The following is a 12,592-nucleotide window of genomic DNA, read 5'->3' as shown; positions in this document are numbered from 1 at the left end:
GGCCGCTGTCTCGACCAATGGGAGACAGCGAAAAAGAAAGACCGAGGGCTCCGCCTGAGCCACGCCCCTCTGCGTGCCCTGGCCAATCGTCACCAGCCAGGCGCCGCTATGCGCAGCCAATCGCAGCGCGGCTCACCCTTCGAGCGACAGCTGCCGCGAGGCCAATGGCGTAGAGCCACCGACGGGAACATGCGGGAGGGAAGTCCCGCCTCCAAAGCCGCCGCTGATTGGGCAGCTCCCGAGGGCAGGGCCAATCGGAAGGGGCGTCGTGCGCACGCGCGCCTGTTCCCGCCACTCAGGGCAGCCTGGTTCCTGCTCGTGGCTGGGGAATGGCCGCGGCTTCATCGGGGGGCCGGGCCCGCCCTGACCCGGCACCGGCCCCGACCGCCAGGCCACGCTGCCCAGAGCCCCACCCAGCCCACTCTCGAATGCTCAGAGCGAGCCAGGGGCAGCCACAGCTGCTCTGGGCAATCTGTGCAGGGCCTCACCACCCTCACAGGGAAATTTTTCTTCCTAATACCGCATCTAACCGTGTCCTCTGTTAGTTTGAAACATCATCCCTCTTCCAGTCACTTTATGTTATTGTCAAAAGTCCCTCTCCACTGCTGCTGGGGCCCCTTGAAGGCATGGGAAGCCTGGGGCCTTTTCCAGGCTGAACAATCCCAATTCTCCTCACAGCACAGGTGCTCCATCCCTCTGATCACCTTGGTGCCTCCTCTGGGCTGACCCCAGCAGGTCCCTGTCCCTCCTGTGCTGGGAGCCCAGGGCTGGATGCAGTGCTCCAGGTGGGTCTCAGCAGAGCAGAGCAGAGGGGCAGAATCCCCTCCCTGCCCTGCTGCCCATGGGGCTCTGGATGCAGCCCAGGATATGCCAAGGTGTTTTTTCTGAAGGAATTGCAGGTTTGGGCCCACCCAAAGTCCCTCTCTGTCCCTCCAGCATTCACAGGAGGCTGCAGCAGCTTGCAGAGTTCTGTCATGCCCTTTTTCCCCTCACTCCTTGGCCTTGCAGATCCCAAGCACCCCTTCCCTCTTGTGGGAGGCAAGGCTTGCCAAAGGCTTGGGTAACAGGATCAGGGGACCTTCCTCATCCAAAAAAGCTCCACTAGACACAGGGCAGGGACATGTGCTCCTTCCCCCCCGAGGGTGAGGGGCCTGGAGCTGTGGCATTGGCACAGACCCTCAGGGCCACAGGGGACGCAGAGGTGTGGGTCTGGACTAGTGCAGCACTGTGAAATTCAGACCTCTGAGCTGCACACCTCAGACAGAACCACCTCTCTGGGCTCAAACCACAGCATCCAAGCAAAAAGCTGGTACACAAAGCACAGACAGGACAGACCATCAGCTCCCTGGAGCTGAGTGCAGAGCCAGCCCCACCGTGCACAGGGCACAGAGGATGAAGGTATCTCTGCCCTTGATCTCTCACACATCCAGGGCACACAGCCCATGGCCTCACAGTAGCTGGAGGCAGTGTCAAGGCCATGACTGCAACATATCTCTGGAAAAAGAGCATGGAAAAACCCAAAGCTAAACAGAGCTGAGATGTTTATTAGAAAATGAGATCTATTCTGTTTCAGTCCTTTGGGAATCTAGCTTCATCACAGAGTAATTCTGAGTCTTGAAGGAGTTCTTAAAGGCCTTGTGCCAGCCAGGTGCAGGGAGACCTCAGCAGATAGGTGTGGGTGGCATGACCAGGTCAGCTTGGCATGTCCTGGGCTGCTGTCCCAAGGTAATCCTGTATGCTCCTGGCAAGAGCTTCACTGTGAGGGAACATTGCCTGCTCCTGACATGAAACCAGGTACAAAGGGAGGGGCCTGAAAGAGAGGGGAACGTGGCAGTAGTGAGGGCTGCAGCATTCCTTTGCCATGCCCTAAGACATTTGTTCTGCAGGTCCCCTTGCTCTACCTGCAGCTCTGCCCTCCCCATTTTCTCCATGTCAGCTCTTCTGTGCCCCAGGGAGTCCCAGCAGAGCCACAGCCTGTGGCCCCTCACAGCAGTCACCAGGGGAAGCTCCTTGGACACCTAAACTGCCTCATGGCCTGACAGTTTGCACTGCTGAGACCTCACCCACCCCTCTACACACCTTCCCTGCCCTTGCTGCTGCCCATCCTCTGCAGGGCAGCTCTGGGAGAACTTCTGCCACTGAGCAGCCGCTTCCTGCTTCCGGTTCAGCTCCCACAAGGCCTGCACCAGGTAGGAGGCAGCAGCTGGGTCACCTGCAAGACAGAAAGAAGGATCAGCCCTTAGCAGAGGAGGAGCATGTCCCCAGCACTGCTGTGGGTTGCAGGGCATTACAAAAGCAGCTCAGAAGCCAGACGAGGTCAATGAGTGTAAGGGGAGGTGGTGTAACGGGGAGGAGGCTGTCCTGGCTGTGTCACAGGCTCTAATTAACCCCAGGGCTGGCAGATGGCATCAGCCCTGGGGCACAGCCTGCCACACCTCCTTGGACACAGACTGGGGTTCTCCTTGCCGGCACGTCCACACCCCCAGAGAGAGCAGCCAGGGCAGGACTGGGACCAGCAGGTCTGACAGATCCTGGTGGAGCTCACACCTCTTAAGCATGTCAGAGCACTCAGCAGGAGGAAGCAGCCCTGTCAGCAGCACTAGCCATGCCTTGGCTGAGCTCAAGACAGGAATGTTCCTTTTGCAGGCCTCTGTACTGCCAGGCACGGACATGCTGCTTCCTCAGGCGAAGCACAGCTCCACTCCTCTGTTCTGGGAAAGCAGACCTGTCTGGGAGAAAGCTGGCTGTACCCCAGGACAACTGCCTCTTGCTAGAGTGATGCCATGCCCACCACCTTGCCCCTGTACCTGCTGCTGCCAAGCTGGGGTCGAGGCAGGAAATTTCCAAGCTAGCTGAGGGCACAGGCTGTTGTCAGGATTCTGATATACTCCTCTGACAATAGTTTTGGTCTGTTTCTCCATGCCAGTGAGCTGACCAGGCCTCACAGAAGTATCTCTAGTATGTAACATTGCTAGTGGCCCTACTGTTGTCCTTGACACCTGAATAAATCTGGTATAAAGTGTAAAAACTTCCTGCTGAATACAGCAAAGCAGCCCAGGACAAATTTGTGGAAATCCCTTCTGTTCCTCACCAAAATGAGCCTGTTACCTGGTGAGATCTGCAAACTGTGCTGGAAATCCAACAGGGCTTCTTTGTTCCTCCCCAGCTCCAGGAACTGCGTACCACGCCCGATGAGAGAGAGCAACCTGATCTTCTGGAGCACCTCCACTTCTGGCTGGAGATTCTCTGGCACAGGAAGACACACACACCTCAAGACAGCATCCTCCAGACGTTCTAAACTCCCCTGTTCCCAGCAGGCTGAGCCAGGTTAGCAGTCAGGACAGGCCAAGCATTTCCTTGGCCTGCTCATCCTTCAGCTCTGGAGACAGATGGCAAAGCTCAGCCTCTCTGCCAGGCTGGAAGAGGTCGGGAGGCAGCAGAGGGGGAGAGTGAAGAATGTCAAGAGCCCAGAATGTTACATGGCTGTGATGAACAGTGACCTCAGAAGCAGCCTGGCCTTTGGCTGTCCCTCTGCACCACAGGCATGTATCTTTTCCCAAAAAACTGGATTGGAGAACTTTCCAGTTCACAGCCCCTTTAACTGCTACCTAGGCAGTGAAGGAGGCAGAGCCAAGGCCAAACTGCTCCAAAAAAAACCAGCCAGTTTCTTCAGAGGCTTCAGCACGGCCCAGAGCTTTGCACCCTGGGACAACTGCCTCTTGCCAGAGTGGTGCTGTGCCCACCACCTTGCCCTTGTACCTGCTGCTGCCAAGCACACAGATCCTAACCCAGTCAGGGCCCCACACAGGTCCCACTTGTGTGTGTGGTGTCCTACCTGTCTGTTTGATGCCAGACCCATGAAGCTGGACACGCAGGACATCACTGATGCACCTGTGGGTGGGAGGCCAGAGGAGCTTTGGAGCCACTCCTGGGCTCTCAGGAGTGCCAGGTTGTCAGGGCAGCCCCAGTGCCATGCTGTGTCCTGCCCTGGCCCCACCACCCATGGCTGCCTGCTGGGGAGGCCCCTTCTCCCAGCAAGGCTTTATCACCTGCTGAACTGTGTCACAGCCTCCTTGCTCTCGCCCAGCTTGGCCCATGCCCAGCCCTGGTGCAGGTATCCAGCTGCTCTCCAGGCAAGGCAGCACAGGCTCTCCTTCTTCTGGGACAGGAGTCCACCTGCCAGTTCTGCCCCTGGCAACGAGGACTCCAGCCTCTCCTCCACTCGTAACACCCGTGGAATGAGGTCAGTTGTCCGGCTGATGACCTCCTCACACACAGTTATGGCATCCTGGTGCCTCCCAGCCTGCTCCAAGGCAGACGCTGCTTCCAGGAACACCTCTGGGATCCTGGGCAGAGCTGAGCTGCCATCCAGGGGCACCTGGGGAGCAAAAGTGACATCAGTGCTGCAGCACTGCAGAGTTCTTTGCCAAGCAGCATGACTCTGTTCATACTGGGAATGTGGAGCTGCTGCCCAGCAAAGCTCAAGCCCTCTCCCACAGTCCCTGGAGCCTGGTGGAGCAGGCAGAAGATGAGAGGCACTCACAGGTCGGCAGAGTCAAGTCCCTACTCTGGAAGTGAAGGACATCCAAAATCAGGCTGACAGCTGCTCCCCAGAGGGAAGGGGAAGCTGTCTCTCCAAACAGCAATGGTGAGTGCTCTCTGGTGTGAATCCAAAGGCAGACATGCCACAGGTCAGGGGTGCCAGCCCCCACTTCATTTCCTTTACATCAGCCCCTACCTCATTTCCTTCACATCCCAAACTAGCCTCTGAAGCCTGGAGTCCAGGGCTGATGCCTGGGCCCAGTCCTTGGGACTGGGTTTGGATGTCTCCCATCCTCATCCTCCAAGTCACCAAGGGAGCTCTTTACCAGGACACCCACCTGCTGCTGCAGCCCCTCCTGAAGGAGAGACAGAAAATCCAGGTAATGTTCCACTGCATCAGCCACCCTGCAACAGGAACAGGACATGTGGTGGAAGGAGAAGTGCCATCAGCCAGGTGAAACCTGGATTGCCAGCCCGCAGTCCCTCCCCCTGCACCACACTGCCCTGTTCACAATCTCCATGCTTTGAGCAGGCCTACGACAGCAGCACTGAACTGGACCATTTCCAGGAGCACAAGGAAAACTGCAGAGCCCAAACAAACAGCATGTTGCATGCAGAGCAGAGGCAGTGTTACCTCCCATCCTGGAGACACCGCTGTGCCAGAAGGTACTTCACTTCAGAGGGGTGGTGACGGCGAAGGAGGGAAATGAGTACTGGTGTGTGGACAAGCAGCTCTGCTCGTACTAGGAAACAGGGACTAGAGGAAGCAGCTGCTGGAGGGCTTTTTCCCAGAGCCTGTGAAACAGGAACAGAAAATATTATCAACATTAGAGTGGTCAAGTCTCAGGCAGCTGCAATCTTTTGTCACTTCTGACATCTGGAGATGCACCCAGGCAAGCAGCAGTGCTGCACTTCACAAGCACAACTACATTGTTCTCACAATGGCTTCCAGCAAGAGCCAAGAGGATCACACAGGGGCAGGCAGTCTTCTGATCTCCACATGGCACCAGGAGATTTGCAAGATCACCCAGACCACCTCAGGTTTTTAGTTCAAGGTACTTTGAGCTGCCTGGAACACCATCTCCCATTGCAGCCACAAACCTAGTTAGACCATTTGTAAGGAGAGAGCTACCTCTCCTCTCTGTATGTATCTGACAGTTTCCAAACAGCTGAGGAGATAATTCAAGGTCTACTGCTGTGACCTCTCCCAGGCAGGTTCACACAGCTAATGCACTCTGACCCATTGCAGCCAAAATCTGCCCTTAAAAGTCTCTTTACTATTATACACTTCACTAAGAGATTGAAACTTTCTGACCTGTGACTATAACCTCCCAAGCCACCACGAACATGAACTAGGACCCAAAGTCTTGCTACATCCAATGTGGTGCTGAGCAGGAATTTCAGATCTCGCTGGACTCCTTCCTGCCCATTTGCTGAAGGCAGCACCATGCTATTTTAGGGACTCCTTCCAGGGTCAAAGAGCCTGGAAGGAGTCCAGGAGAAGGAAGAAGCCTGCTTTGGAAGCTCCATGCAGGCTCTGCTGGGCAGAACTCATCCCAGAATGACAGGAACCAGACAAACCTCGTAGAGCAGGGTCAGGGCCTGCAGCTCTGCATTGGTCTCTCCCAGGTCATGGTACACTGCTGCCACGTGGGACAGGGCAGGAAGGCACTGGAAATCTACCTGGAGGGCCCGTTTCAGGTGCTGAAGGGCTGTCTGAGGCTTGCCCTAGGTGGATGGGAAGACATGCATGTTAAAAGCACATCCTGCTGAAGTCTTTACAGCTGGTAGGGTCTAGATCCCTGCTCTGCTTCCCCAAGAGATCCCCACTAAGCAGGGCAGCCATTTAGCCAAAGGCAGCCCTCCTCAGGTTGGTTTTCGAGCTTCTCTGTCTGCAGCAACACTTTGCAATCAGCCAAAATCTTGGCATAGATTTTTTAGCCTGTCCAAGGAGGCTGGGGCCACAAGGGCAAATTCTGCTCAAGGCTTTCCCTCTGTGAGAGGCCTTGGACCAGAGGCATCGTGGACATCAGCCTGAGCCTCCCCTCCCCACAGCTGCCTTTCCCCTCTTTGCTGTCATTACCATTCGCTGAGCACAGCAGCCAAGGCACGTGTGGATCTGGGCCAGGATATTCTTGGAACAGAATCCTCCTGCAGCTTCCTGAAGGAGGGAAAGGGCGGTGGGGAAGTTCCCAGCCTCCAGCTCCTGCAGCCCTAGGACAGACCCAACACATTGGCTCTGTGGCTCACTTTTGTGTCCCACCTGGCCCCAAACAAGTGTGGTGCCCTTTTCTGCCCTGAGCCATAGGGACTTGCCTGATCCCCTCCAAACCCAGCGATGCACAGCCCGATACTGCCAGGCTGCCATCTTTGCTTGAGTGGTTTTGCAAGAGAACAAGACATCAATGGAAATGTCCAGCAGAAATAACAGCAGGTGCCAAGGCCAGGATGCTTCCTTTGGCCCAGAACAAGGACAGCGGTATGTGCTGGGCAGGTTCACCTCCACATTCATGCACAATGACAGCAGTGCAGATAGGGAAACACACACAGAACTTCAGAATTTTTTCAGCACATCTGGGTCATTTCCCAGCAGGATGCTTTAGGATATCATATAATTAATATTTATTACAACTCCTTCTTTGCCTTTTCTTCAGTCTTCTTTTCAGGCTTCCCTCTGAGGCTGCTCTCACATAGCAGCACCACACTCACATCTCCTACAGGGCAGGGAGGCCCTGTAGGAGCCCAAGCACAGTGAGGCAGTGCTGGCTGTCCCCAGAGCTGCTGGGGCTGTCAAAACAGTAAAGGAGAGAAAACAGGCAGGACAGAACACAGCAGCTAGAGGAGATCCATTGCTTGCTGTGACACCAGGCTACAAAGCCTCACAACAGCTTTGTGTGGCTCTTGCAGCACCATGGTCTGACAGGAACAAGGTGCTTGCAACAAGGTAAGTTCCAGAAGAAAGGAAAATCTTCATAAATTCCCTGCCAGCATTCTGCTTTAAGGTCACTGCAGGGCCCAGACACTTCCCCTACAGCCACAGACAGGCAGAGGAACGCTGTGATAGTGCAGAGAAAGGATGAGCTGGGGAAAAGGAGGGAAGCTTTTTGAATATGGAATGTGAAGGCTGAGACTCAGAGGCTCAGCCCAGACCCACTTCCAAATGAACAGCCTGAAAAACCCCACGGGCCAGTTTGCCTGGGAAGAGAAACCAGGATAAGGGCAGGGAAAGTGTTCCTGGGACAGAGCAGCAGGAGACTGTGCTGGCCTGACTTCCTGCCCCCCACAAACCTTGCAGGAAGGCTGCTGCAGTGCAGAGGATTTCTTTCAAGTCCTTGGCGCTTTGTACAAGGGGCAGGGAGGCCCCCTCAGGAGGGACCCGCCACGCCTTGATCAGGGAGAGGAGCTTGTTCTGCCCCGCATTGCAGTGAGCTCTTCCCAGGTCCTGTGAAGGCACAGAAGAGAGAGAGCAGGGAATGCTGAAGGGAAGCAGGAAACACTGGTCCAAGTGCACAGAGCAACAGGTCCCACCAAACCACTCAACACTGCTCCCTGCGGTGGGACAAATGTCCTACCATCTGTTCCCTTCAGCTACAACCCCCTTACTGCAGTGATACCTGCCTGGGCTGGGGCAGCATCTCCCCACCTCAGCGTGGGGTGCACCTCCAGGGCCTCCTGGCATGCAACAGGCAGCTGTCGGAGCTCATTCAGAAAGACAGGACCCATCAGCAGGGAAGGTTCTGCATGCCATTGCTATTCCTTACAGAGTCTGCAAGTCCATCTGCAGCCCTCTTCCAGCCTGCCCAAGTCTCCTGTCTGACACACAGAGGCTCAGGGCCCACACAGGCAGAATATTCTGGGATCCATTAACACTCTCAGGGCCATTAGGCTATGTTGGGATGCCACGGGGTGGATTAGTCATGCTGACTGGGCAGCACTGATGGGTTCAGCTGTCCAAGTGCCACAACAACATTTTGCAGAGTGTTTTAGACAAACACGGTATTTATGCCAGCTCTGCCGGCATCTGCCTGTGCTCAGTTACCTCAGCAGTGCTCAGGAGCTGGAAGAGGCCAGCAACACTTCCCAGCTGGCTGGCTGCCAGCCACCAGGCTGCTTGCAGGGCCCCCAGGCGGTGCAGAGGTGCCTGCAGCTCCTCCACGGTTACCTCCTGCAGCACCTTTTCCCACAGCTCCTCCGTGCCAAGATCCTGTCCACAGGCCCCACAAGCCTCCAGAACTGAAAAAAAAAAAAGCAAAAAGACCTAGAGCTGTGAGACAATGTGTTGGTGCCCTGTAACAGACACCCTGGGTGCAAGAGGGAGAGAGAGCCTCAAGCAAGCACAGGCTCCTCGTAGCGATGGAAGGAATGGGGTTGCAGGGCTGGCCTGGCCTCAGCAGAATGGAAAACAAGCTCTAAGAGAGAGGAGATGACAGCAGCACATTCAGGAGACAACACACAGCACAACTCAGAGCTAGACTCCAGCTCTGCTGAGCCCTCTTGAAGTCATTTGCCCTCAGGTAAGTATGTGCCAACACTGCAGATCCACCTCTGAACTGCAGCCTGTTTCAGTGAGCTTTCTTTGAAGCCAGCACACCATAACTAAAGAAAACACTAATTTTCTACTGTCGCTAAAACTTTGCTAGAGACTTAGCACCTTATACATTAAAAACTCGTTTCCCTTGAAACCTCCAGCCCATCCCTGCAAGGCAGCAGCAGGCAGGCAGCTGCACATTGTCCCTGGCCACATGCCACTCTACCTCCATCCCTTACAGGCAGAGCCTGGATGTCTGCTCACAGTTTCCCCCATCTCCAGCCTCTCCAAGCACAGCCAGGGGTGCCTGCCCACAGTTTCCAGGTGGAGCCAGGCATGTCTGCTCACAGTTTCCCCCATCTCTGGCCTTCCCTGGCAGAGCCAAGAGTGTCTGCTCACAGTTCCTGCACCTCCAGCCAGTCACCAAGTATCTCCAGAGCACAGAGAATGCTTTCCTCACCCCAAGAACTCCCCAAACAAACAACCACATCCTTACCTCTGAGAAGACCCTGGCGTATTCCTTCTGCTTCTCCTTTGATGGCAGAGTCAGATGCTCCCACAGTGAAAAGCAAGGAGTTGTAGAGGACAGTGAGTTCCAGAGGCAGGGCAGGGAGGGCAGCTGGCAGCCCTGTGGGCACAGCCAACCCAACAAGAAATTTAGCTGGCTAAGAATAAACAGCTGTCCATGCTCAACACCTGGCTTGGTGACAAGAGAAGTGGCTTGGCAAGATTTTAGTGATTGTGGTGTGATTTAGCCACCTGGGAACTGCAGTGCCAGACAGACAGCATGTGTCAGCACTCCAGGTGCCAACACTGCTTTAGACATCCATTCCCCAGCTACCAAAACGCTGCAGTCCTCCAGGACTTTCAGCTCTCCCAGAGGAGCATCAACAGCCTACTCTGTTCCAGTACACATGCCCTCCTTCACACACTGTGTCTCTCTCCTTATCATGGAATCACAGAATGGGTAGGACTGGAAGGGACCAGAGTGGCTCATTGGTCCAATCTCCCTGCTCAAGCAGCCCCATCTTAGAGCACAGGACTGCATCCAGATGGTTTTTGAGTATCTCCAGTGAGGGAGACACCACAACCTCTCGCGGAAATTTGTTCCTATGTGCAGTCACCAGGGTAAAGTTATTCCTTATGTCCAGGTGGAACTTCCTGTGCATCAGTTTCTGCCCATTCCTCATGCCTACTGCTTGGCACCACGGAGGAGAGCCTGGTCCATGCTCTGACCCCTCCCTGCAGACACTGACAGGCATTAATGAGATCCCCTCTCAGTCACCTCTGCTCCAGACTGAACATGCCCAGATTGCTCCGGCTTTCCTTGTAGGAAAGATGTTCCAGTCCCCTAGTTATCCTCATTTCCCTCTGCTGGACCCTCTCCAAGAGTTCTGTGTCTCTCTTGCATTGAGGAACTGAGAAAACTGAAAGTAAAGCTGCCTCATGTGGGGCTTTCTCTGCACCACACCTGTGTCAGAGAGCCTCTTCCCTGACTTCCCACAGAAAAGGCTGTCTCACTGTTGTTTTACAGAAACCCCAAAGCTCTGCCCAATTAAGGTGGAGTCTGGGGCTGGACAGTAACTCTTTTTCCGGCCCAGGTCAGCGTAGGGCAACAGAGATCATTTCACCTCGGCTTGTTTCCAGCACTGGGATACTGTAGCTGAAACCGGAGGAGCAGTGTCCATAAACTAAAACACAAGAACTTCCACCTCAGCCTGACGAAGAACTTCTTTACGAGGGTGTTAGAGCACTGGAACAGCTGTGCAGAGAGGTTGGTAGAGTTTCCCTCTCTGGAGACATCCAAACCCCACCTGGATGTGTTCCTGCGTCACCTGCTCCAGGTGGCCCTGCCTTGGCAGAGGGGTTGGACCGGGTGATCTCCGGGGGTCCGTTCCAGCCCTGATGATTCTGGGATTAACGCCTTTGCAGGCCCCGTTCAGCACCGGGCAGCGAGAACCCTTTCGCCCCTCCGCCTTCAGCGTTTGTTTCCAGCACCGGAGCTGCAACCCGGTAAAGAGAGGCGGCAGGGAGCCGCTGCCTCCACGCCCACACGCTTCCGGCCCGGGACAGCACCGGGAGGTGAAGGCGGGGCAGGGCGGCCGCCACTCACCGCGGATTCTCCGGAGCAGCTCCCGGAGCTCGTCTCGCAGCTGCCGGCACGCCCGCCGCGTCTCTCCGCCGCACCGCGCCGCCTGCAAGGGACGCACTTACCGCCGGCCCGGCTGCGGAGCGGCACCGGCGGCGCCTCGGGGAAGGGGGGCGGGGAGGGAAGGAAGAGGACGTTCCGCACCGTCCATCGCCCGACCAGCGCCCGGCTCTGGGCGGCCCAGGCCCGGAGGCAGCCCTGCTCTGGCTTTGGCTCTGGCTCTGGCTCTGGCTCCGGGCCCAGGCCCGGGTCCCTCTCGCGCCGCCGCTTCATGGCCGCCGCCATCGCCCGCCGCCGCCTTTCCCGCCCTCGCCGCCGATTGGCGGGAACGACCGTCACCAAGGCAACAGGGAAGCGCGGGGCCGAGAGGGCGCGCGCCGGGATGGGGGAGGCCGCGGAGGGACAAACCTCGTCGCAAGGCGAAGCCAGCAGTCCGAGGGTCTGGGTGTCAGATGAAAGGTGGCATTTGGGGCTGTAAGGACTTGCGGGGTCCTAGTTGCTGGCAGCTTTAGATTTGGAGAAATCCAGCAAAGTTTGCCAATTTCTAGCTTGGCACCGCCCTGTCGGCCAGGGCGAGTGGCCGCAAACGGAGGCCATTTTCCGTGCCCCCGAGCTGGAAGGGTCCCGTCAGGTGAGCGATGCAACCCCTGGCTCCGTGCAGGACCCCACACGAACCACACATGGGCACTGCCCAAAGATTTACTGAATTCCATCAGCCTGTAGCCGAGACCCCTACCCTGGGGAGCCTGTTCCAGGGCCCGACCACTCGAGTCTTGGACCCCAGCTCAACCTACGCCTCCCCTGACACAGGGGCAGGCCGTTCCCTCGGGTCCTGATGTTGGTTCCTGCAGAGAAGAGATCGGTGCCTGACCCTCTATTTCCCCTCAGAAGGAAATTATAGATGAAGGTCCCTCTGAAGGAGACCCCAGATGGGTTGGGGAGAGGGACGGAACAATGAGGTGACACAGCTCTCCTTGGCTCTCACCGTTTTATTTGCAGACATCATTTTCACAGCTGCCCGGAGCCCCGTGCCACCCTCGGACAGCAAATCACACCTCCCCCCTACTCCCGATTAATTAATTATGCAATTTAACTCCGGAGGAACCCCTTCCTGCCTGCCTCATGGGGTCGGTCGTGCCGTGCCCAGGGCGCCAGGTGAACAAGCACAGCCAACTCGCCTGTTTTGGAGGGTTTTTTGTAAAGAAAAAGGCTCTGCTTCCCAGCAGAGACTTGAGCATGGCTTCCACCTTCCAGGTGTAGCTGCTGGATGTGAATGAAAGCATTGACAGCCAGATATGTAGATACCCAGGAAAGTGTAGCACCATGCTGCATGCAGAGCTCCCAGGTTGCTTTCCACAACTGGGTCCATCCCC

General features: G+C 56.2%; 1 protein-coding gene across 3 annotated transcripts; it reads right to left on the bottom strand.

Moving 5' to 3' along the window:
- Positions 1-1,538: 1,538 nt before the first annotated feature.
- Positions 1,539-11,595, bottom strand: FANCG (FA complementation group G). Of its 3 annotated transcripts, none has more exons than XM_030968829.1 (14): positions 11,364-11,595; positions 11,184-11,265; positions 9,567-9,698; positions 8,582-8,775; positions 7,831-7,984; positions 6,626-6,756; positions 6,124-6,270; positions 5,177-5,337; positions 4,881-4,947; positions 4,050-4,378; positions 3,836-3,891; positions 3,109-3,246; positions 2,080-2,212; positions 1,539-1,810 (listed from the first exon to the last, which is right to left on the bottom strand). In XM_030968829.1, the coding sequence occupies exons 1-14, from the start codon at positions 11,502-11,504 to the stop codon at positions 1,693-1,695; spliced, it is 1,983 nt and encodes a 660-aa protein (XP_030824689.1). In that variant the 5' UTR covers positions 11,505-11,595; the 3' UTR covers positions 1,539-1,692. The 3 variants fall into 3 exon arrangements, with proteins under 3 accessions (XP_030824689.1, XP_030824690.1, XP_030824693.1); XM_030968830.1 differs by having other exon boundaries at positions 8,705-8,775; XM_030968833.1 differs by lacking the exon at positions 1,539-1,810 and having other exon boundaries at positions 2,083-2,212; positions 3,109-3,244.
- Positions 11,596-12,592: the final 997 nt, after the last annotated feature.

Source organism: Camarhynchus parvulus, chromosome Z, assembly GCF_901933205.1.
Source record: "Camarhynchus parvulus chromosome Z, STF_HiC, whole genome shotgun sequence".
In the NCBI taxonomy this organism is placed as follows: Eukaryota; Metazoa; Chordata; class Aves; order Passeriformes; family Thraupidae; genus Camarhynchus; species Camarhynchus parvulus.
Note: the sequence above shows the minus strand (reverse complement) of the source record. Positions and strands in the feature narration are given on the sequence as shown.

Excerpts from the sequence above, each read along its gene's own strand:
- FANCG (XM_030968829.1), bottom strand. The coding sequence starts at position 11,504 with ATGGCGGCGGCCATGAAGCGGCGGCGCGAGAGGGACCCGGGCCTGGGC. Across the intron at positions 6,757-7,830 it reads TGCAGCAGCCTTCCTGCAAG|GGCTGCAGGAGCTGGAGGCT; the intron begins GTTTGTGGGGGG and ends GGTCTGTCCTAG. Across the intron at positions 4,948-5,176 it reads CGGTGTCTCCAGGATGGGAG|GGTGGCTGATGCAGTGGAAC; the intron begins GTAACACTGCCT and ends TTCCTGTTGCAG.